At 40.5% G+C, this 25,843-nt stretch overlaps 1 protein-coding gene across 4 annotated transcripts in view; it reads left to right on the forward strand.

Annotated features, from left to right (window-relative positions):
• kcnh2b (potassium voltage-gated channel, subfamily H (eag-related), member 2b) overlaps positions 1–25,843 on the forward strand; it is a gene marked incomplete at its 3' end in the record, with an annotated part of 220,946 nt that overhangs the window by 117,975 nt on the left and 77,128 nt on the right. For all 4 annotated transcript variants that reach the window (XM_079661958.1, XM_079661960.1, XM_079661959.1 and 1 more), the window contains exons 3-6: positions 2,569–2,724; positions 3,472–3,685; positions 4,769–5,085; positions 5,171–5,382. In XM_079661958.1, coding sequence (XP_079518084.1) covers positions 2,569–2,724; positions 3,472–3,685; positions 4,769–5,085; positions 5,171–5,382 — 899 coding nt within the window. The remainder of the gene's footprint in view (positions 1–2,568; positions 2,725–3,471; positions 3,686–4,768; positions 5,086–5,170; positions 5,383–25,843) is intronic.

Below are 25,843 nucleotides of genomic sequence, written 5' to 3' on the forward strand. Positions count from 1 at the left end.
AGGGGCAGACGAGCCTCTGTTTACTGCTCTCTAATCCTCTCATCTCCTGCTCAGCTGGAAGAAAGATGTTCCTGAAGAGCTTATCCTTCCCACCTTCCCTTTACAGTACGCTGGTTTCTCTCAGTTAGAATCACACCGAGTAGATAGTTGATTACAGTCAGATACATTTTTTGCTAAAGTGATCGCCGTCTTTTTGCCAATGTCTTTTTTGAATGTCCAATAATCCAGCCTGACAAGTGATACACGGTCTCAGTTTCTCACTCATTTACAAAAGCAATAGCATCTACAATAGACAGAGCTATTGTTTTGGTGCAAACCATTTTGTTCCAAGCTTTCTAAAAAAAAAGAAAAAAAGTTAGGCATTCTGTTTTCGCCTCTAGCTGCATACTGTGTATGGTCCGACATGAGCAGTCTGCACTCTGTGCTTTTTTGGATGTGTTTTAGAGCATTGTGATAATCTCCCCAAGCTCCATAAAGCACAGACCCTGAATCAGATTATCAGCTACTACAAGCTGAATTGGAAAATATCCAAGCGGAGCATTCTGTTGAAATATTGTTTGAACTGTAAACCTCGGAGATCAATCATATATCTGATGCTCTCGGAGGGAAAGAAGTAGGATGGTCAACAACATCAACATCTTTCATGTGCTTAAAATATGTGTGTGCATGGATGAATGATTATTGGACAACATATCAGAAAAGTGGAACATGACCACGAGTAACCTCAGTGTTCTAGACTTCTTAGAACTGACAATAAAAACTTTGTTTTATAATTTATTGGACTTTAAAAATGAACTGTAGTTAAATCCTCTTGTGTTGACATGTAATCCTGGATTGTAGTGTGTGTGTGTGTGTGTGTGTGTGTGTGTGTGTGTGTGTGTGTGTGTGTGTGTGTGTGTGTGTGTGTGTGTGTGTGTGTGTGTGTGTGTGTGTGTGTGTGTGTGTGTGTGTGTGTGTGTGTGTGTGTGTGTGTGTGTGTGCGTGCGTGCGTGCGTGTGTCATCTGACATCTGCCATCCACAAAATACAGCACTGTGTCTTTACAGGAACACACACACACTCACAGCTTGTTGCTTTTAGAGTTTGGGTAAATAAACAGTGGCTGTTTCTGGGAACGACTCCCTGTAATAACTCCAAAGTGTTTCTGAGGTGTTGTCTTCCATGTTCTGTACAACAGTTCCAAGAACGTGATACATCTAGTAAAAGAGGATCAGAAATAAAAGCTCTTTAGACGGAGGACTAGTGTTGTAAGATTACTGTTAATGTGACGGTCATTAGAATCAGGGCAGGAATCCATTAATCCAATTACATTTGTTTGACAATATGAAATATTTTAGTTTAATTATTTTGCTGTTTTTCCCCGAAACATGTCCACTATTGATAAAAAAATCTCCTTAAGAAAACCTGCTCTGCCTAATTTGATTAAATGCTTAATGTTATTTTTTTGCATTCTTCTTCAAGGTACTTTTTAACGCTGTCATTCTCTGTTGTTCTAACAACATCTTGTCATACAAACCTAAAGACTAAAACATTTGAAAATGGTGACGCATGTCTGTACTTTATAAGGCTGTAGAGCTGTTTAAAGCAGCTTTACTTATGACTGCCTACTGTACACATGTGCACATACACACATACACACATACACACATACACACACACTCTGCTAGATATGGCCAGATGGTGTAATCTCTTAGTATTCCCTGTGTTTCACATTTTTCCTCCTCCTGTGTTGGGATTATGCTGTTGTCCAATCGGATTTCGGCCCACTCTCCTGTGATGATGTGAGATGAATGATAGGCGGGAGGGGGATCGAGGCAGTCTTGCACACTGCATGTTGGCTTGTACAACATTACATTTTGGATATAGACGCTCCTTATTGCAAAAACTGCCGTTTCATTTTTTATGTTGTAACTGACCACCACTGCCCAGGTAAGAGATAGGACCAATCACAGCCAGGTGCTGAAGAATGTGAGAGGATATTTGAACTTTAAAATGTAAAAAACTACTTTTAACTCGTCCATTTTTCCGGACGTTAGAAATATGCTTCACGATTATCTATATCACCTTTGTCATTAGCTGCATTGATTTTGTGATTGATTCACTGTTCTAAATTAAGATGTTAATGCCATGTGTGTGTGTGTGTGTGTGTGTGTGTGTGTGTGTGTGTGTGTGTGTGTGTGTGTGTGTGTGTGTGTGTGTGTGTGTGTGTGTGTGTGTGTGTGTGTGTGTGTGTGTGTGTGTGTGTGTGTGTGTGTGTGTGTGTGTGTGTGTGTGTGTGTGTGTGTGTGTGTGGAATAGCAGCTTATTTTGACTTCCTTTCTAGAATGTAGAATAAAGAATGGTTGTCATTTGAACAACAATTCAATGTAATGTATGTTTTGTTTGTGAATGAGCGTTCTTTTGCTATCTACACTTACACTGTTACCTAAAATCACTTCCCCAGGGTCTGACATTGTAATCCCAATTCAGAAACCATATACTCGTTTTGCAGTGTCAGAGGTTCTGGATAAAAGCTTCCACCAAATACAATCAGTCTGACTGAGCTTTCTCTTCCTCTCTTCCCACGCAGGTCAGTGCTTCCTGTGTATGGTGGACGTGGTGCCAGTGAAGAACGAAGATGGCGTGGTGATCATGTTCATTCTCAACTTTGAGGGCATGACTGATGAAATACAACTGGCCCGCAAACGGGAACTAAACCACCGCCTGCCCACCTGGCTTGTCACCGGTAACTACTGACTCGGCTCATTCACTTGTTGTTGTTTTTCTCGTTTTATGCTAACCAAAACAACGTGGACAATTTTTGTCAGAAAGTTATTAAAGTTCCTTATGCCTTAGCAATTTTCATGTTTTTGCTCATTGTTCTACAGTATATCCCTGTTTTTCATCATTCACTGTTAGTACTGTATATCTGAATCTTTTTCCATTTATTTCATTAAAACAAGCTCAGTGAGAAACGAAGAGAAATGGTACAAAAGAGTAGAGTCGGTTGCCTTTTTGCAGACACACATCAGCGCTTAAAACCATCCAAGCACCGTCCGTCCATGTACTTTCCCTTTTCAATAACTAAAGTGGTCTTAGTATGATCAACCAGTGAAAAGTGACAACCGTCACTCCAATTCACCCGGATCATCCGTTGATGTCTTTTTTCATGATAAGTAATTCTATTCCTGTAAATCCTGGGTATTTTTTGGAGAAGGTTTGATGCACTTAATATTGTTGAGGGATGACTCTTGGGGAAAACAGCTGAAGTAGTCCAGTTGTAATATTAACCAGATTTCTTGTTATATTAACTTTGTGGCTTCAACCAAAAATCTCCCAGATTCCTGTGGATTTTTTTAAAAGGCGTATTTTGAATGTCTTTTAGATTCAACGTTTCCCTACTCCATATCCCCCTTTGTGGCGCAGTGTAACAATCCACCTGATACACAGGCAACTCATCCTTTCCCCCATCTTCCCTCATCTTCTCCTGCAGGACGTCCACGAGGCTTCAAGCTGCGTCTCCCCAATCTGCGCTCCTTGTCCAACAGTAAAGTGTCTTTGGACGTCTCAGAGGAGGCTAACATCCCCACCGCTACACCCCTGCCAGTACCTTCAGACAACCACAGTCACGAGTCCTTAGGCCTGGGGGAGTACCTTCCTCTTCCTTGTTTGCCACTCAACCACCTGGATCATATCAGTGGAAGCAGGTAGGCTCTATGAAAGACATGTGTGAGACCTAGAGGTGGGTTAGCAGCACCTTAATCCAAATACTGATTATGGGTCCTAGCGTTTATGCACAGGAATTTGAGCTTGGTACTTTATTTATACTTGAATTCTTACCTTAAAATGCAATCCTCATGTCTGGTACATTTTTGGCTTTAGTGTGGATTTTTTTTAATAAGATACTTTTAACTTATTTAGATTTTAAAAATGAACCCTCCAAAATTCACTTTTGTTGTGAATATAATGGGGAGAAAAATCCTATCAATTAGAACAGTGCTTCTCAAACTTTTTTCAGTAATGTACCCCCTTTGAAACATTTTCTCAGCCAAGTACCCCCTGACCGACCCCGGACATTTTTGACAGAAAAAGCCTATATAAATAATTACAATATAGTGATGCTCCATCAGTGTTTGATTTATGAACTCCTTAATGCATGAATTACAACAAACTAAGGATATTTTCATCTTTCTGCATGAAAAAAATATTTTTCCAAGGAGTTTTTCAATTGAATTAATATATGTTTAACAAACCAATGAACAAAATGATATATTATTAAAAACTATAAATACAATACACAAATGTAACATGTTTATATGAGGACCCCCTTAGTGGTTCTAGGAATATTTTATATACAATTGTGTTTTCTATTTAACTTATTGTACTAAGATTATTTTTGTAATCATGCATGGTATTTTTTTAATTAACCTTTTTTTTTTTTTTAACCTCACGTACCCCCTGCAGTACCTCAACGTACCCCTAGGGGTCCGCGTACCCCCATTTGAGAATCACTAAATTAGAATACGGCAGAAATTAGAAGAAATTAGAATACACCACATCTCACAGTGGTCAAGCAAAGGTACAACTATCCTAAAGCTAAAACAAAATATGGTCCCAATACATTAAAATGAGGCCTAACATATCTTAAAGTGAGAGGTCAGGGGACCTTTTGTAAATACTTCCATGACAGTTCTTCCCAGGCCAAAATGTGGTTAATTCTTTATCGTTATTTAGCCACCTTCCCTTAAAGCCAGAGGTTAATACGCATTATGTCCTTTTTTGTTTCCTAGGTCAGCTCTACAGAGTTGGGCAGAAGACCGTCAGGAGGACCAGCACACTTTACTGGGCCCTGAGCCTTCTTCACGCCCTCATCCAGCTCCCCAAAGACACCTGGGTCCCGTCGCCGAGTCGTCCCCCTGCGTAGCGCCCCACCACCGCCTCAGTTTAAACCAGGACGCCTCAGGCTCCAATTGTTCTCTAAGTCACAGCCGCTCGCGGGAGAGCTTTCACAGCATGCGTCGAGCGTCCTCCGTAGACGAGATCGAGGCCATGAGGCCGGACTGGGACAGAAAGAACCGCCAAACCAGTATCCGGCCGGGCAGCACTGGTGAGGAAGAGCAGCTGGAGAAACACACAGCCTTTTGTATTGTATCCCCTTCAATTTTTACATTACTATCCGTGTGTGTTTGCAGGTGCAGTAAACAGTAAGGCGAACATCTTGAACTCCACGTCGGACTCGGACCTCATGCGTTACCGCGCCATTTCCAAAATCCCGCACATCACCCTCAACTTTGTGGATTTCAAAGCTGACCCTCTCCTCGCCCTGCCCTCTGGGGAGATGGACATCACAGCTCCCTGCAAACTCATCGACCGAACGCACCACGTCACAGAGAAAGTCACACAGGTAGGACACAGTTTGTGTGTGGAGGCCAACGCACGGTGAAAGGTTGTGATTGAGTCATTTGTGACGATGTTGGCCTAAACCAATCTGGTCCATAGCTAACTTTAAGCTCAGGGGAAATGTACTGAATAGCCTTCGACTTTTGTTTAACTGCTCTTGGACATTAGCTAATGCACTTAGCGACTGCCAGCTACTTCCACTCGTTTTAATCTGACACATCCTCCTGGGGAGATAAGACTTTGTTGCACCAGCTCAAGCAAATGATAATGAGATTGATTGAGCTCTGATGAGATAGTGGTGTGGCGGTATTCCAATTACTGGTAATTGACTTCAGAATAACAGAGAAAGGACTTATGGGACGGGTGAAGCAGAATTCCACTCCAGGCTATAAACACTAAATGCTCTCTGGCAGAAGTTGTTTCTCACTCCTGATTACAGTATCAGTGTGGACATCTTATAGCTGTCTTATAGCTTACTGCATTTGGCTTGACGAAATAGAATATAAGTTAACTGCAACAAATATGGGAGGACTGTTATCCCTGTGTAATTGTTGTATTAAAAGTAATTTGTGTTTAGCCACCACCTGGGGTTTTTTCTACATCTGCTTAAAAAGCATTTACCAAAGTAATTCAGTCGAGGAGACACAGAAGAGGAGACCATATCTGACTTCTGGAGGAAAGGATAGTCTAATTATAACTTATCATTTTACCAGGTGTCTATTTTTCTCAAACCTATAGATATTGTTTTTGAGTGAGCGACACTCTCGTTCACTTTCTGTCTTTTTTTGATAAGTGACTTACTTAAAACTTCCTGTCTGTCAGTTCATGTTTGTGCGTTCACAGCAGAAAGGTCTCAGACTTTTGGCTTCCCATCGAACTGCTTCCTGTAAATCAGTTAAATCAAATACAAATCTGTTAACTCAGTTTTTTATAAAGCCAATACCTCCTGTGGGATTCATTTGACTTTGGTGAACAGCAGGTGAAACAATTATAGCAAAACATTTGCCATAAGCTTCATCACACACTTCAGAAAGTGGAAGGGAATTGATCTTCTCTCAAATATTGTATCCGGGTATTCACCCTCGAGTTTCCCTAATTCTTTTTCTTTCATTGTACTTGTTTTTTTTGGCACTTTGCTCAATCAGAGGATTCTAAATTGAACAAGGAAATACACAGTGAATGCAGAATAAAGCGAAAATATTGAAACCTTGCAAATTGTATTCTCACATGCGTAAGTGTTTTACTCCTAATGGAAATACAAAACCTAAGAGCATGCAACAAAACAGGTCTAAAATTACGTTTGTTTTTGCAGGATTTTAATTAGGAAGATCATGACATTTCAATTGTTACTGTCTGAGTTAAGAAAGATAAGATAAGATATACATGTTTTCGTTGCAGCAGTATGAAAGTTGGCCTCAGATGTTATTTTCTTTGTATTTAAACATTTATATGCGGCCAGTGAAGACCTGTATTGTGTCGGCATGGTTTTTTAGTCTTGTTTGAACATGTCTCTCGTATGGTGAGAGTTAGATGAACAAAGAGCAACATATAAAGTGTTTCTCTGAGAGCACTGTAGTCTACATGGGGTTACTAATATGAACAATATGAGCTTTCATATTCTGTGAGACATTGTCCTCTCTTTTATCTCCAGATGGGAACATAGAGAGAGAATAATCCAAAGTTGATGATGTAACACAATATAAACCGTTTGTTTACCTCAACTGTATGTTAGGTGCAGCTGGCAGGGTCAAAACATAACCCTTAGAGTATGTTAGTGTGTATGTGTGTGTATGCATGTGCATTAGGCCATGATACATCCTGTAGTTACATTGTAGTGCAGATGGAGGAATCAGCACCAGCTGTGTCTCCAAATGCTTTGGTCTGCTATTTATAGAAGACGGAAGAAAACACAAATCAAGCTGCATTTTCACTGCATATACTGTACTTGAAAACCATTTAACATAAAAGAGCTCTTTTGCAATGTTACGCTAGGGATTTTTCAAGTTTTTAAATAGAAAACTCACATCAGGTACTCTGTGAAACTGTGAGAAGTCATGAACATCTCTGCAGAAAGGTGTTTTGATTTTAGACCCGTAAGTCCCTTTAAGTTGTGCTTCCACCTGCCTTTTCAACTTCCTGTGGAGTCAAAGGTTCGGCTGGTTTTCAGTCTGGCTGATTTCAGTGTTCACTTTGTTTTCAACTAAAAAACAATTATAATCAGTTTAATCTTCAACTGAGCAGTGAAGATCAACTAAAACCCTTCTTAAACTGTGATGCACATGATCAATAACTGAGAACAACTGTATTGCAATCTCCTGCCTGTAGATGGCAGCACTACAACAGGTAGTGTGGTGACAGGCCTCCGCCATCCCAGTGGAGCAGAGAAGAAGATGCTGAAAGGCAAACAAAGCTGAATAATTGAAGTGCTCCATAAAACATCTGACGCCCTGTACCAGAACACATTTTCCCTCTCATTTGGGATGATAGATGGATGGATGGATGGATGGGGAGGAGTTGATGAGAGTAGGCAAAGAAAGAGGAATGGCTTCCTCAGTGTTTGGAGAGCATGAAATGTGGAGAAAAACTGGTGTCAAGCCTCACTGCACATTTGGATACACACACACACTTTAATGACACTTAGATTCTACGAGGATGTCCTATAGGGGACACTTGGTTAGCACGAATACACTCCACACACTCGCCCGTCGCAGCTCTCATCCAATATTCCTGACACAGCTCTGTATGGCATTCCCACATACATGGACTATAGGAACACACACACACACACACACACACACACACACACACACACACACACACACACACACACACACACACACACACACACACACACACACACACACACACACACACAGTAGGGTAAACGTACTCGCAAGCGTCTCACACTCTCTTACACACTTACACTGCCTCTCCACACAAGCATCATGTCTCATCCAACTACACAGTCGGATCCCATGGAGCAATGGATGGAACACACCCCTTCAAGCAGCAAAGCGGTAGGAACCGTCTCCATCTCCTAATAATCTAACAAAAAAACTATACAGGAAGTTTGGGTTTTGGTGCATGTGTTGGTAAATAGTGAAGGCCAGTGTAGAAAGTGCTGCATTTGTTGATGCTGGCGTCAATTTGGTGTTTATTGTAGAAGGATGTCAGGATAGTGTCTTTGATAAAGCATAGCATTACAAACTTTTCTTATTATTTATTCCTCACATATTCTACGGCAGATATTCATGCTTTATTTTATTTGAATGCTATTTAAATTAGGAAATTAGGAAGTCTCACTGCCAGGACTTGGTTTTGCTCTTTGCAACTCTTCTGGCACAATTGATCTTTGAGTGCTGTGTGACGACACCGAGGTCCACTTCTAAATTAGAAGGGGAACATGAGCTCTAGCGAACTTTGTGAACTTTGACAAGATCCAGTCCTAATTAGGCAGAATATTCTGCAAAAAGTCCCAAAATGTTTGCTAATAATCTTCCAAGTGCTTTACTGAAATATATATATATATATATAAGTTGGGTCCAAAAATGAGATGACAGTCTCAGGAGTTCAATGCTGGGCACCCTGGTGGAAATATTGTGAATGCGGGTGGCAAAAAGTAGACTTAATTAAAAATGATTTATTTGGTTATTCTTTCTGTGCCAGTTCATTCCTTTACTCCCCATGCTGAGGTACATAAACTAAAACGTGTTTCCTAACATACACCAACATAAAAAATACAAAATAAGTTTAAATGTCAGATATATTTGATAAAAAACGATATCACCCTTTGGAACTGCAGCTACTCTGAGCTTTATGTACTGTTATGAACCACTTGTCAAAAAACACTTTCCATTACCGACTTACATTACATTAAATATAAAGTAGGTTGTGTATATTTCTTTAATGAGCTGGCTTTATCGGAATGAGAGTACTGTAGGAGCTCTCTGTGGAGAAGATGTGACTTCCCTGTATGTAGTGTGTGTTAGTATTTAAATATACATCAGTGAGGGGAGGGAGCAGTGTATTAGAGGTCAACCAATATGTGTGTTCAATGGCAGGTAATGTCAATATATTGATGCTGCTATCTTTTTGATTTTCTTTTGTGAATCTGATCAAATGCAACAATGTAATGACAAAACAAATGTACAAAAATCATTGCTTAACTCAAAAGAGCATGTTTTGGTCTCTGTTTCATTAAGTAGATCTGCACTTTGTTTACTGTGCCTCATTGTAATAAATAAAATAACTGACCACAGCACATCTGAAAGAAAGAATCCAACAGTTTTGTTACAGTTAGCAGTGCATTTCAAAGCAGATGGCAGCATCCTTTTTCTCTGCGACAACAAAAATTGGTTTACTTGAATTAATTAGAAATAAATAAATGATTATCAGTTTAATGGCCTTCCTGGTTTTGGCACAGTAAAATACTGTTCTTAATAAATACTCAGCCTCGTGAGTTCAGGCTGCCAGCAATCGGACCAATGTTTATTTGATCTATATCTTCTGTATAAATGTGTATGTAGGTTTTGCTTGACTAAAACACTTCATGACTTTTGGGCTGGTTGCTCGTCCTTCACACTCTCTATGGTACAAGAGCATGGACTGAGACAGCCCAAGTCCTTGTGATGTCTGCAAATGTTAAGTGGTTAAAAGATTATTTTTGAAGTGCAATCCTGTTTTATTTTATAGTTTTTTTATCACCAATGGCCTTTCTTTTAGTACCGCTTTGAGCTTGATTATTCTCTTTAAAGGGGTTTAACACAATATGTTCTAACTTGAGCATCTGAAAAATTGGACAACATCTATGAACAGACAATTCCTAATAGTCAGTGATCTTAATAGAACTAACACGGTGAAACATTTAATGCACATGGTTATGACGGTACCTGTCCCATACGTCCCAATGTTGTCCATGTGCCAATTCATTCTATAGATTTAAGTAAGTGTGTACATACAGTACGTGTTGCTGTGGTGGGGATCAACTATTTCAGTAAAGTGTTGACCAGTTAAAACTTTATGGCGGCCCCTTCAGTTGAGTTCTGATCCATCAGTGAGTGGAAGGTGACGGCTGTGAAAACTAGCGCATCTTCAGTAAAACTTTAATTATTTATCGGGGGAAAACAAATGTAAAACCATGTTTTGTGAGAAGATTAAAAATATTAAAGAGACTTTGATTAAAGGTAATTGTCCCTGCATGCCCCTGCTTGATTCTTGTTTGTTGAAGCACAATATATCAAAGCCGCTCACGCTGCAGCCCTTGTTATTCCATTAATTGAATTCCCTACTAGTCAAAGTCTGATGATACATATTTGCATAGGGTCATGAGTATGCATGAGCTCTCTAAATAGTGTATGCCGTGAATGATTCAAAAGCAAGTATTTTTAGCAGTGCCACATGTTTTGTGCTGAGAAAGCCCCAAAGGGGATTCATTCTAATGTGCAACTGTGGTTGTTTTTGTGAGGGATGCACCTCTGGCTAAGTCCCACAAGGCTGTGTCTGTAAATAGGACAGTAATGAGTGGAGAAGAGGGGTTTTATGAACTCCAAAAAGAAAGGCGCTTTTCAGTCAACCTGGAGGACAGTATTAACCAGCCCTGTCTGTTGCTGCCTGTGGATGGTGTTATACTCATCTTCGTTAGTTGTTAGAATGATTTCTCTTACTTGTGTCCCTGCTCCCAAACACATCTACATTTGATATGTGGAGACAACAGTTAAAAGAGCAGAAGACCTTTGCAAACATATCTGACAGGCATAAGTGCAAGTTGCCGCAGTAGATCGCACAGTAAAAAAAAAGAGTATACTATAAGGGATTCTAAAACATCTAGGACTGTTCTTGTCCACACGTGTTATGCACTTGATCCATCATAGAGACATTACTTATGTGGCAAGAAGGCAAAAATACATTTGATTTAGTTTGGCTCTTTGCAGTTAAAGTCTGCAGCCACACTCCATAGATCAGGTAGCCAATGTCCTGCTTAAGGCATTATAGCTTCTTATTGCATTATAATTGCCATATTCCCTCTTAATTTAGGGGACTTTTGCTATTGTGGAGCAGTTTTCAGTGTGACGATTCAGTTCTGTTTTGGTGAGAGTGCTGCAGTGATGCTGCTTGGCTCTGTCAGTTAAATGGTCTGGAATGGAGTACAGTCTGTGCATGTGACCAACTCAACCTGCAGGACTGTAATGTAGCCGCCCGCTCAGTCGCTCTTCCTCAATACCTCAAGTTGATGGAGTGTTTCCTTCATTTAAGTGCAATGACCCCCAAGAAAGGGAAGCATGTTGTCAGTGTCTCCAAGCACCATGTTTTCACTAAAATGTCCTCTTCAGCCCTATTCAAATGAATCCACAGGGTGTGTTGTGTAATTATATAGATAAGTAATAGTGGTAATGATGCTACCCAGTTCAGCCTTGTTTTGTGTATTTTTCCCCAGTGCAAAAGTTATTATTTCACCTTAGAGACCATTTTAAAACCCATGGGATGCACTGAGCTTTATTTTTGCTTTGCTTGATCTTAGAGAGTATTCTTTCACACCGAACGCACAAGTACCCATCATTTGCATAAGGCAGAACGTAGGATGAGGTTTATTCCATTACTCATCCTTTAGAGCAGCCTCACTATTATGGAATATAAACAATCCCATATTTATATTTGCTAACCTGGCCTTTCCGTATTGTCTGCATGCTTTGGATTTTAAATCCAGTCCCAGAAGGATAGAAGAGAGAGGGGAACATTCAGAAACTCTCTTTCAATCGTCTCTAAGCTGAAACAGTATACTATAATAATTCCACAACTTAATTTGATCTATTATCTCTGAACTCTATTGAAATATAAACACTGATTCCAATCCCCACAGTCTAATAAATGTGCTCATTCTCAAGCAGCTAATCCATATCTATATCCGACTAATTATTTCCCCTCCTGCTGCTGGATAACATCTCTCTTCAAATCGATTTTGCCATTTGTTACGCTCTATATAAAGTTAGTTGGTTTCAAGTAAATATGGGTGTCTTTGAAATGACACGATGAAGCCCGTAATGGGGAAATAAGGACAATGTCTCTTGATTTTAAGTGAGATGGAAAATACAACAAGATTAACAACTGATGCAAAATATTAGTTTTCATTAAGTTTGGATGGATTAAGATTTGCTGCTTTAAATACAAGTATGATACAACTAATACATCTAGGTACTGATCTATTTCTAAGACTTAGGCCTTCACTTGCTGTTAATGCATGGCGTACAAAGTAGGGCTGCCCCCAATTAGTCTATTAGTCGAGACAAAAAATTAGATTAAACTGTTTTTCTGTCTCTGCGTGTGCTTTGAGGCATCAGCCGGAAAACCACTCAAACTTTATTCAGACTCAGAGCTGTGCCTGGTCATTAAGTTAATTTTGTCTGGCAGGAAATCCAAAGTGTGGGATATTTCTGAGCGTGTAAAGAACAAGCCCCACAAGGTGACATGAAACACCACAGATAAAACGTTGCCTTTAATAGACACGCCATCGGAGCGCAGCTTCGTGAATGCCGGCTTCGTTTCAAAACATGGAGCTTAATTATCCCCGACAACGTGTGATCCCATTACAATCCATTCAACATTTGTTGGTTTCAAACATCAATCTATCATTCTCTGCCTGCTCATTATCAACCAGATTATGGTGTGTGTGTGTGTGTGTGTGTGTGTGTGTGTGTGTGTGTGTGTGTGTGTGTGTGTGTGTGTGTGTGTGTGTGTGTGTGTGTGTGTGTGTGTGTGTGTGTGTGTGTGTGTGTGTGTGTGTGTGTGTGTGTGTGTGTGTGTGTGTGTGTGTGTGTGTGTGTGTGTGGTGGGTGTGGGTGTGGGTGTGTGTGTGTGAATATATATATATAGATGGAGTAGGGAGGAATCCTAAACAGAGGAATAGTAGAGAAGATAGGGAAAGGAAGGAAAGAAAAAGTCCAGAGGGAAAGAAAAGGGGAGAAAATAAAACTATGCAGAAGGAATGATAACAAAGAATGGAAGACAGGGAGGAAAATAAATAAACATGACAAAGAGATAAACAGAGGAGGAGGAGGAGAGAGGACCACATCAAAGTGAAAGTTCAAAGAGCAACAGATGAAGGATGAGAGGGGGGTTCAAGACCAAACGGTCCACTCCCACACCTTAACCCACTGAGTCTATTCCTCCCTTTATCTGTCACATATATCATCCCTATCTTCTTCCCTCCGTCATTTCCTTTTCGCCTCTTTTCTATCTGCTCTTTGCTCATTTTTTGTCTTCTGTCCTCTTTTACTCTCTGTCTTTATGACCCATTTCCTCGGCCCAGTCCTCATTAATCACAGTGTTGTGGGCTCAGCCTGCCTTCCTCTCTGCCTGGCTGCTCTTCCTCATCATAGCAGGTAATTGGATCAGAGAGGGCTCAAGGTCCCAACAATCAGCAACCATTGATTGGGCTGTCATTTAGCCTGCTTGCGTACCGTATGACCTGGTTGCTTTTTAGACTTGGCCACCATCATTGCTGATGGAGTTGTGGATGTCTTTTAAGGAGAGCTGTCTACATTTACCAGAGCAGACGTCTGTCTGACATGGAAAAGTGCTTTAAGATTGAATTATACAATGCATGTGGGTGTATTTTGAAACTGCTGAGCATTTGTACATTATTTACATCTGTAAATGAATAAAACAAAACTCCAAGTTTACAAAACAAAAACGTTCCCCCTTCAGTTTGCTATTTTAACCTTTTTATGAGGTTTATGTAAAGGGCCAGAAGCCATTTTTCCAGTCCCAAGCTGTCAGTTTGACAATGTTTTAAAACAATATTTGGAGCAGGGTGTGTACAAATCAACATTGTTTGATGGGTATGTGAATGGAAACACATCCAACCTGCTAACGCACATTTGACTGCATCACAAGTTATGCTTAAGATCAGGGAAAGACACAAATATTTGTATTTTAAATTTCATAGCATACAAGATGATTTTCAAAGCCTATTAAGGCCTGTTGATCTTTCAAATTACTGTCATGGTGTAAGATATGTCGAACACTTAAACAATGCTGGTGAACAGTTGTTGCAGACTGTATGTTTGCTAGTCCCCATATCAGAGCTGTGCTGTCTGTGAATGTATTTTTTAGTGCCACCACAAGGAGTCCCCACAGTTATACAATTCCTAATCCTACACATTGGGGCTTGAAGGAACCTTACCTAAATGTGTAAATTACATTTTCTGAAATCTCATATCTTGGGATCATATTAAGCTGCTTCAGATCGATTCGATTTTGCTCGTTACCCACATGGGAGACGGCCACATCCAGATCGGGTTAGTGAGGCAGTCAGGGACCCACCTCGGACCGATCCATCACAGGGCATGGAGGGGTTGGGGCGGGGCAGTGAGCTCATCTCAGGAGGCAGTGGAGTGAACCAGGGAAGGCACCGCGGTGCTCTGTCACTGACACAGAGGCAGCCAGAAGCTGGTTTCCATTATTTTCTACGGTGCATTGTCACTGAGTTTCTAATGTAAAAGCACTTGTACTATATTGAAGCAGTTTAGGTGTTTGAACCAGCTGTTGGCTTGGAATTAATATTGAACTAGCTTGTTTTCATAGATGCTAGACCAATAATAAGCAATCTAATAAATCATCTTCAAGTTATAAAAGGGTTATACATGTCATAAACAACCTTTAACCCTGATAAAACACATTCACAAGCACAAATACAAACACATACTGTACATGAACTCGTTGGAATGAATTTCCAGAGTCTAATATAATTGAAAGCTAATTTTCCAGGTTCATATCTGTATTTTTTGCCTCTATTATGACATGTTTCCAGTATATGCTTGATTGTTATTTATTTTTCCTCTTTTGCACCAGTCTGCTCTGATTGGTTAGTTGGCCGGCTTTGTTGTGATTGGTCAGCCGCTGAGAGATGTCCTGCCTCTTAGTTCTTGCTCTCCTTTCCTTAGCCTACCTGCATGAGAAAATGAAATGCTTTTGTCCATCTGATGAACAAAGAAGTCTCCTGAATTACACACTATCAGACACAACGCGCGCGCGCACGCACGCACACACGCGCATACACACACACACACACACACACACACACACACACACACACACACACACACACACACACACACACACATACACACACATACACACATACACACACGCACATCTTGTGTATGTGAACGTGTGTAAGGTAGTAACACCAGCTGGCCACTTCACTCAGTGCAGATCTGTGTGTGCAACTAAAGCTGGAGGTTGTTCAACACCTTCATGCAACGTGTCAGCATCGTAGCAGCGTGGCATGTCTTCTCTGTTCTGTCATGAGATGCTGCGGAGCATCATGGGAGCTGGGAATCTGTCCCGAGATTCTCGTCAACCCACCTGCTGAGACTGACTCATTTTCCAAAAGTAAAACTCCACAGGAGTCTCTCCTCTGTTCTCACACTTTTGTCTAATCCCTTTTTCCTCTGCCTTTCTCTCACTAGATTTGTCTCCCCGGCTTTCTCTCTCACAACACTTCTCTTTCTCTGTTATTATTCTTTTTTATTGCTTTTAGTTTTTCCCTCTCAGTTCTTCTCTTTGTGTCTGTATCTTGTCATCTTCTTATTATATATCATTCATATCTCCCATTACTCACTCAGCACCTGTCCCTTTCTCTATATATTTTAATGCTCCTGACCTCCACAGGCCAGAGTTTAGGAAAGGGGAAAATAGAACTTTTTCAAAGGATTCAAGACGAAATGGAAAGAAAATACAGAATTTGAAATTACCAATAGACAAGTAGGCAGGGCTGAGTTTTGGAATGGAACAAAGCACGCTGGGCGAAGGCTACAGTTCAGTTTGAGGACATGTCTCCATGGTAATCTCGGGACACTCACATTGTTGCTCATTGCTGCCCCGCTGTTTAAAGGATTTTGTGATTAACAATCACAAAATCACTACGACAGTTAAATCAAATTCACTTATAAAAGTTCTATCTGAAGCATAATCACACATTACATTTTTTGTGTGTCCTACCTTATATTTTTGTGTCATGACTCACGTGCACACCCATTGTGTCACATACAAGTTACACGACATTAGGTTTGTTAAAGTTGAGTTAGTTTAGTTTAGTGTATTGGTTTAGTTGTCAGGGACCATGTACAAAAATAACATACATCTCAAAGAGATAAGATGCTTTGTAAACTATTTAAAATGTTGTAGGGACTGCATTTTATTTGGGTTCTACCAAATTTCACTGAAAAAGAAAAAGATGAAGTCACAGGAAAGCATGTGACTTGTATTAGCAACAGCAAATAAAAACGACCCACTAAGCCAGTAAATAAGTTTTGTTTTGGTGTGTTGCACATGCTGTTTCCCTTGTAAGCATGTCGAAGGTTGAGAAATAATGGTGAGTTCTGGGTTTTTGCCTGCGTGTTTTCACCTTTACATAGTGTACACATGTGCGTACATATGGTATAAGTTAATAGAGGTAGGAATAGTAAGTCACAGTGAAATACAACTTAGTGCCAAAAGGCGAGAAAGAGCGACATTACAACAAGTAGCTTGTCTGTGCACCTGAAAAAGTGAAAAAAAAAGAAGACTTGTATGGGATGTGTGTTGTAGGGTTGTTGCGTGCGTTGGTTCGTGCCTGTGTGTGTTATCCATTGGGAGTTCTTGTCACAGCCCAGGCTTATTGAAGCTGTCAGCCACTTCCAGGTTTATTTGTCTACCTTTTTCCAATAGCACATGTCTTATGGGAATAAGACAGCTAATATGTAATAAATGTGAGGTACACATCATTTCTTTATGTTCCGACAGTTAAGTGAGCTAAATATTTACTTTGTCTGGTACACATGTTCAGCGTACTTGCTGGAAAGCTTTCCAACATTCTGGAGGGATAAAGGGGAAAATACCCTTGCTTTCTAGTTGACATTCTGCTTGACTTCACACTCAAAGTCATTTCATAATAACAGCATAAAGCCAGAGCAGAAAATTGCTGAGCAAATACTTGCAAATACAGTTTTGCTGTGTTGTCTTCCAGCTTCCAAACTAGTAATGAAAAACAGGGATAGCACAAAGAAGATTTGGCAGGTTTAATCCGCAGTAATTTAAGCTTTGAGAGCTCACACAAATGTGCAGTGGCTGTAAGGTCAAAAGGAGAAATGTTACATTTCTACAGGAGAAACCGTTTGGGTGCTATTATAATTAAGTATTAACTTTCTAATTAGAAAGGCATATACATGTGTGTATTTTTTAAAGTATATATTCAATTTATTTCTCCTCAGTAATTGGCTACATAAGTTCCAAATAATAATCAATTTACATGTTTAAGCTTAATTGTATTGTCTGAGAAAAAAGCAAGATAATGACCTATTACCAAAGAATGTAATCAACTCATCACATCGTGTCATCATTTTTTGTTGATCTACACATTTACAAAGCAACATTTTTGCTCTTTTAACACCAGGATTCTTCTAAACTCAATTATTATGCACTAAAGCAGAGAGTAAAAGCTCAGGGTTGTGCACCGTGCAGCCAATTCCCCAGGAAGAGTTATAGTATCACTGGATCTCTGTGCTACATCTCCATCACGACACTGCTTAGCATGCATAGCCTGCGCCCTGTGTCCCAACTTTATCAGCTTAGTCAGCTGGGACACCCTGATTCATTCGGCCATCCCCACTATTACACTCTGAGTATATCAGATTGGTCACAAAGCCAGACACCAGAGCAATGTTAACGGACCAGTGTTTGCGTGTTTATTAGCATACTGTAATAGTGTCCCATAAACTTGGTAGCAACCCCCTTGTTGACTCTGTCAGGGCATAAAGCCATACCAGGAGAAGGGCGAACTACGTGATGAGCAATGTCATCATCAGCACTTTTTCTCACTGGCTTTACATTTTTTCCAAGGAATTCTGTGTGGAATTCAGCACAAGTTACCACTTTTGTAGTTCACCATCATCACTTTGTGTTACAGAACTGTCTGAACAATGACATAAGTAAAGACACACACATTCTATACATGAGAGCAAACTGTCGCCTCAAATCAAGTGCCATCAAAGGAATGCTAGCGCTATACAGTACAATGTACAACCTGAAAACAACCCTGTTGGAAGTAACATCTACAGTATCTATTATGTGCTATATAAATTAATTAGACAGATCATGGTCTTGGTTACAAAAGGAAAATATCAACAGTAACTTAAAGCTTAAAGCTCTGCTATTATGCTATTTTTAGGCATATATTATGGGTCTCAGATATATAACAAACATGTCTATGATGTGTTTTGCTCAAAATACCAAACAGATCATGCATTTTAGACATCCCTCATACTCCTCTATTTCAGGCCTGTTAGAGAAGTGCAGGTTCGGTGTCCCTAGCTTGAACAAAAAAAAGAGGAGGGGGAGCTAATGCCTGCTCAGAATTCTACGAGACACTGCTAAATGCTGCCGTGATTAAACACCATATCATGTTCCAAACCACATCAAGGACTATTTCTGAAACAGTTTGGAGCTCAAATGCTTTTTCTCTTGCGGGTTTACCACAAGGTGAGTTCCTTTTTTTATTACCTGCTTTTTTACACATACTCTACAGGTTAGCTCTGAGTGTTAGCGATGCTTTCTAATGTAAACAAAGACCATATTACGTCCAAAACACGTTGCACATTGTTTCTGATAGCAAAGTTTCAGATATTACGTCATCTCGGCAGCAAATCTGGATCAGCCCTGTTGTACCCCCGTTTTTAGAGATCTGGATATGGAGGAAGAGAGAGTTTTTTTTTTTATGACACATATTTACGTATAAAATACATCAAAAAGTGCATTTTGCATGATAGTCCCCCTTTAAGAAATGTCAACAAATAACTACAAATGCGATTCACATAAGTTATTCATCCATTCAATATGCTCTGCATTCAAGATATGTTGTTACTTCTTAAGGAATCCAGGTCCTTAAGAATGGTTGTGTGGTCCCTCTTAGTGTGTATTGTTTAAGCCCCTGTCACACTGTCCCGAAATTGACACCCGATGGACACACGAATATGGAATTGTGAATTTCCCACGATGATGGCCCCGAACCACATACGAAGGCAACATTTACATTACATTTAAGACATACAACTGCAACGAAAGTAACACAAACAATTATGTTAAAGTATTATGATACTGTTCTGATATTTTCCGACTTTGTTCTTTACTTTCTCCGTCTTTATATGTAGAAGATATTAAGTTTTCTCCGTCATGTTGTTTCCATAGCAACAACAACTTCCTCGCCTTCAAAATAATATATTATATCCTTTTTAGATTCACAGAACACAAATTGGGTTATTTACATAATATGTTTACATGATTTTGTTGTGCAATAAAACAACCAGATGGACACACGATAAAGGAAATGTTTAAATTCGGCTCTGATCGTAGCAACATCGGGACATTCGTGAGGGCATCTTAAGCCATCTTTGGCATGCCAAAGATTTTGCCAACGCTCCCGAAGTTGCTGCCGGAGCCTGATAAATTCCACCGGCGGTCATACGATGGCTTAAGATGCCCTCACGAATGGCCCGATGTTGTTACGATCAGAGCCGAATTTGAACATTTCCTTAATCGTGTGTCCATTGGGTGTCAATTTCGGGACAGTGTGACAGGGGCTTTAAGGAATACATCATGTATATTCTAGCCAATAGGTGTTGCTTCAACAGGCCAGGAAAACCCTTCTTTTTACAATCTTTGTGCATGCATCTTAAAAGAAAGGTCCAGAAAGGAGAAGGTGACTTTGATTACCTTTTATATCATTTTAAATTGCATTGGGAGTCCTGAATCTTCTTAAAAAGCGAGCTTAGTGTCATGAATATATAAAACTGGATTATAAATGAGCTGAATAAAAACACATTGTCAAAAAGAGCTATGAGAGTAAAGGCACTTTGTTCCACTAGACTGGCTGTGAAAAGCCACACTTGAGCATGCTGGGGTATCTCTAAAAGACCACCAATCCACAGTTTAAAAGAGCAAATCCCTCTCATCCTCAGAGACTCACTGTGGGAGTCTCTCTCTATTTTATTTCTTATCTCGCTGTTTCTTTTCCTTTTCTCCGGCTCGCTCCCTCTGTTTGCCAGTTGTCTTAAAAGGTCATCCCCACCTGGCGCGGTACGCAAAGTGAACTGTCAAATCCCGTCTGTCATTGTGTTTCAGAGAGAGCGTGTGTTTGTGTGTGTAGTACACCATTTAGGGCATTTGTAAAGATGGTAAATAGATAAATACAATATATTACTTATAGTTTTATGGATCAACCAATGCAGAGGGAACAGTTGGTTTTAAAGTGTATTTCACACACATACATTCAGCTGGCCGATGTATCCTTACTTTGATTGAATACTCTTTACAATAACCCATGTCAAGATTTGAATCATGTGGTAAAAGCCATGAGGACTACTTGTGTTGTAAGTTGTATAAGGGCTAGACAATGGATCCTCCTTAAGCTGCATTCACATCATTTGGGCAAAACCCCCAAAAATACAGAGTTCGGGTGCAGAGCCTTGGCAGTGGAAATAGATAGTTAAGTTTGGTTTCTAGGGGTTACGTACCCTGCTAGCTTGCGGTGCTACATACAGCTGTCATATGATTGGTTGCATGTTGAACGGTCAGTAGCATTAAGTTCAAAGTCCGAGCACAGCGCTCGGCGACAATTCTGAGCAGTTTACGCCACCGAGGGTATTGCTTTTTTCTAGATCAGACGGCTCTGCTCTTTCCATAGAAACACACACACACACTCACACACACACACACACACACACACACACACACACACACACACACACACACACACACACACACACACACACACACACACACACACACAGACACACACACACACACACACTGCTGTTCCATTTTTATTTCCGCAAATCCAAGTACAGCACACACCTGGGCTACTTTGATGAATGGGAAAGTGGGCATTCACTTAATGAATGCCCACTTTCCCATTACTGTATGTAGCATGTGTGCGATTAATTATTATGGCCATGCAAACAGCTTACCTGCATACATGCACATACAGTATATACCCTTACACACACATGCTCATTGTACTATGTGAGTCATTTGATTGTCACTGCCGCTCTAATGAAACATTGAGGTCAGATGACATAAATAGCTGGAATGGAATTAGCTAGGAGACATCATTTGTAGAGGTTGACACTAAAATAATGAGTCGAGGCAAGATTAAGGTTATACAGTCTGACTACATTATCAGAACTGTTGGTTGGACTGTTTGTACCTGTGTGTACTGTGTAATGTCCCTGTCTTGATGACAAGTGTACCACACACATACACACTCTCTCTTGATGACAGATAGCTGCTCCTCTCTGTTTCCAAATATGATCTGTGTTTGGCATGTATTAGGAAAGGTCTTGTGCAGTTTAGCGTCTGACACACAATCAGCCCTGACCTTTATATCCGGCAGTGGCTCAGTCAGTAGGGCCTTGGTCTGTGAGCCGTAGGGTCGCCGGTTCAAGTCCCCGACCAGACCTAAAATATGGAGTGTGGACTGCTACTTGGAGCGGTCCCAGTTCACTTCCTGCCCTGCCGTGGTGCCCTTGAGCAAGGCACCGGACAAATAACATTGAGGTTACAAAGCTTAAGACCGATCCAGGTGTCTTGATGTTTGCTTCCTGTTCCAAAATGTCATATCTGTAGAGGCATGGTTGTAGTATTTGACAGTCACCTTTTATTTTGAATTTTTTACAAAGGTTTTTCAATCATGTTTTTATTAAATATAGGTTCTCCAAAAAATCTGACTTAAGAAGAACATTTTAAGTTATGACTAATGGAGCCCAGGACTTTACAGATTGTTTTGTCAGGATTTTTTGGCTCTGTAACTTTTTACCTGCAGATCTGAGGCTGCAGAATCACTAACATCTTCAGATAAGACTCACCCATTTATTTCACGCCTATCTTATCTGGTTCTTCAGTGTCTTCTCGATGCCATTCAGCTCTGACTTGTTTGACTTGATTCATTATGGGTTCGGTGCTTCAGTGCTCCTATTGGGTTTATGGGTTAGTAGATCAACTCCTAGTTTTATTTTGTGTGTGTTTCTCACCGTCAGCAGATTCCCTCTACCTGTGCCATTTGTCTTTTCTGTATTGTGTGCTAAAAACACAATTTATACAGTTTCAAACTCGCATGCTTCAACTTTAGTGATCTGCTTTCTGCTGTCCGTCATTGGACATTGGACTAGAGCAGGGGTGTCAAAACTTTTTTCACAGAGGGCCACATACAGAAAAATATATTAAGGGCTGGGCCACTCACTAGAGGTGAGGTATTTTTTCTCATATGCTAAGTTATAAGATAGCAACATCAATCAAATGTAGGTAAATTAAGCTTGATACTTGAACATGCTGTATCACAGCTCTCCATATTTGTATTTAGTTTGCAGCTCATGCCTTAAAACAGAACAGATTGCTTATAAAAAGATTTGTTATGCAAATACGTGATTGGGCTTTTTATATGAATTAAGATTAGTTTGAAAATGTTTCCAACTTTAATTTATTTAATTTATTTGAAAAGTGGGCACACATGAATTCTGTGATATATATTTGTACATATATATTTTTAATTAGTAAAATATATTACATGCACAAGTTTAATTTGTGGGCCATATTTCATTATACTATTTTAATTAGCTGAGGGCCGTTTAAAGATGGGCCACGGGCCGCATTTGGACCCCGGGCCATAGTTTGGACACCCCTGGACTAGAGCCTTGCACAAGGTTCCCCTGGCATTCCTAAAAGGGTTTTCTCACGTCTTAGCTCACTCCTTCGAGGCCCAGGCTGTGCCACTATTCTCCAGCATTTTCCACGTGCATCATCCTCCTGTACTCAACTTGCCCTCTCCATCGCACTCAGCCCACCCCTGACCTTCACCCCCCGTCCCCTGCCTCCCTGGAGCTTTCTCCTTCATCAACCCATCCTCCTCTACCTCGCCCTTCCCAATCCCTTCCTCTCTCCTCAGGGATAACAGATATTCCTCACACTGGATAACAGAATCCGTCCTTTATCACATCCTCTTTTTTTTTTTTAATCCAACATCTCCCCCCCCCCCCCCTTTTATCACGGCCATCACTAATGAGGGTGGAGATATTGTTGGGGTCGTCCTTGGCCCGTCTTTGGGGTACCATGCCTTGTGCGTCACACTGCCTCTGCAACTCCCCTTCCGTCTGTTACCGCCCGACAACTTATACACACTATCAAAGGCAATGAAGGTTTATTTACGTATTGACTTATCCTTGCAGAAGGGACAAAGCCAAAAGGGACAATTAAGACCATTCCCCAATGCTAAGGGTACAACGGACTTAAGCCAGAATACAAAGTTGAATGAGTGATAGGAAGGAGTGTGTGCCGAGAGGTGAACTTGCTTCTCAACTATTTGGGCTTTCTTATTTAAAAATGACTTGTTATATACCCAGCTCAGTGTGGTGCTGAAAACACTGCGTCATCCTTCACACACTCAAAGAACACACACAGGCTTTAGGAAAGGCACCTACTGTATCTTCATAGCGGCCAAGTGTAAAGCAGGTATTTTTTCGATCTTCTCAAACACACACATACACACAAGCAGGACACACACCTAACATTCATATAAGGACATGCGACCTGGCCATAATTATCACTGATGTCACTGCTGTCGTATGTTGCACTTTATTGAGCATCGGGAGCACCTGGCCAACAGTCGGGGGGTCTCTGTAGTCACACACACAATCACACACACATACATGCAGATCACTCTTTTAAACTCATGCACATCCATACATTGGTACTCACACATGCACACAGGAGGCAGGAACTGGGGATGTCAGGTTCACAGGATGCATTGGAAGATACATGACCCGGGGGTCTGTTCACGCTGCTAACTGGAGATGCAGTCCCCACCCCGGCTGAGGGGGGGAGGCAGGTGGGCAGGTGGTACCGCTGCCTACCTCAGCAGTACGCGAACATTAAGTGGGACACCGACAGGAGCCTTGGAAAGGAGAAATAATGGTGTCATTTGTTGTGTGTGTGTGTGTGTGTGTGTGTGTGTGTGTGTGTGTGTGTGTGTGTGTGTGTGTGGGTGTGGGTGTGTGTGTGTGTGTGTGTGTGGCCAGCTGAAAACCAATAATATTCTTACACCCCTTTTTTGAAGCAGCAACAATATGTCCGCTTATTTTTTGTCTTTTGCCTCAACATGTTGCCCTTTTATCTATTACCCACTTTTTTGTACTCATTCCAATGAAATGGTTGTAAACTCTTGTCTCCTATTATGGAGGGACTTTACAATAATGTATTGGCCTGTAAAACTAAATGTTATGTGAGGTCTCCTCGTTTCATATAGCAGTATATAAGAACATTAATTCTTAGCTAGCTGCTTTGGTTCATTTTCATTTGCATCATTCATTGTTTTAGAGCATTCAATCACAAGCAGCATTTTGGACCAAACCCATACTAAAGGGCATCAGCTTGGTGAGTTGCCATTGCTCTTCAACTTTGTAAAGTTAGCAGTGGACAAAGCATGACTAAGGTTAATATTCCGGAATTTTTAACCCATGGCTGATGATCGAAAGGCTGCGAGTTCAACTCCTGCCTGGAACACCACTACTAGTGTGCCCTTGAGCAAGGCACTTAGCCCTCGGTTACTCCAGGGAGAATGTCCCTGTAATTGGTCATTGTAAGTCGCTTTGGAATAAGGCGTCTGCTAAATGCCTGAATTGTGAATTATATTTTTGGGAGAATAAACCCCACAGATCCTCAACTCCGGTGTGTTTCACTCATTAACAACGAAACAGAGAGCAACAAGAAAGTTGGGGGGGGGGGGGGGGGTATGCGGTGCGGTGCCCCCACAAATAGAATCAAATTCTGTGGGAAACACTGAACACTCAACACTGCACAACCAACTTCACTAATATCTGACACTGATATGAGGAAACCTAATAAAGAAGAACATCAATGCAGTATCTAATCCCAGGCCTTCTTCTCTCATTACATCAATGTGATTTAAGGAGGTCCAAAATATTTTGAGGAAAGAATTCCCATTTAATCGATACAAGATGTGCGTTATATCACCATAGAAAAAAGTGCCATAAAAAGCTGAAGTAAATTGTAGTTGAAGTAATTTCAGTCAATTATGCTTGCGAGTCCTACCTCCAAAACCTGTTTAACCTTACAAGGTCGAACATTTATTTGGAAATCTAATTCCTTTGATAATTTGAAGAGTTTGCTCGCCGTACTTGAGGCATGGTGGATTTCATTTCACGAAGCCACATTTAAATCAAATGTAAACATATACATTAATTCAGAACTTAATAGAAAATTGCAGTATTTAGAAAGTTTGTGCCACCAGCAGAGCAGAGGTTCATCAACCAAAAGTTAATATTATAATGATGCATATTATCATTAAACGAGGTCAGCACATTAATGTGCTATTTCATAATAAACTAGAGCTACATGTGTATGCATGGCGAGGGTCACTCAAC

This window comes from Notothenia rossii (genome assembly GCF_949606895.1).
Source record: "Notothenia rossii genome assembly, chromosome: 12".
Classification (NCBI taxonomy): Eukaryota; Metazoa; Chordata; class Actinopteri; order Perciformes; family Nototheniidae; genus Notothenia; species Notothenia rossii.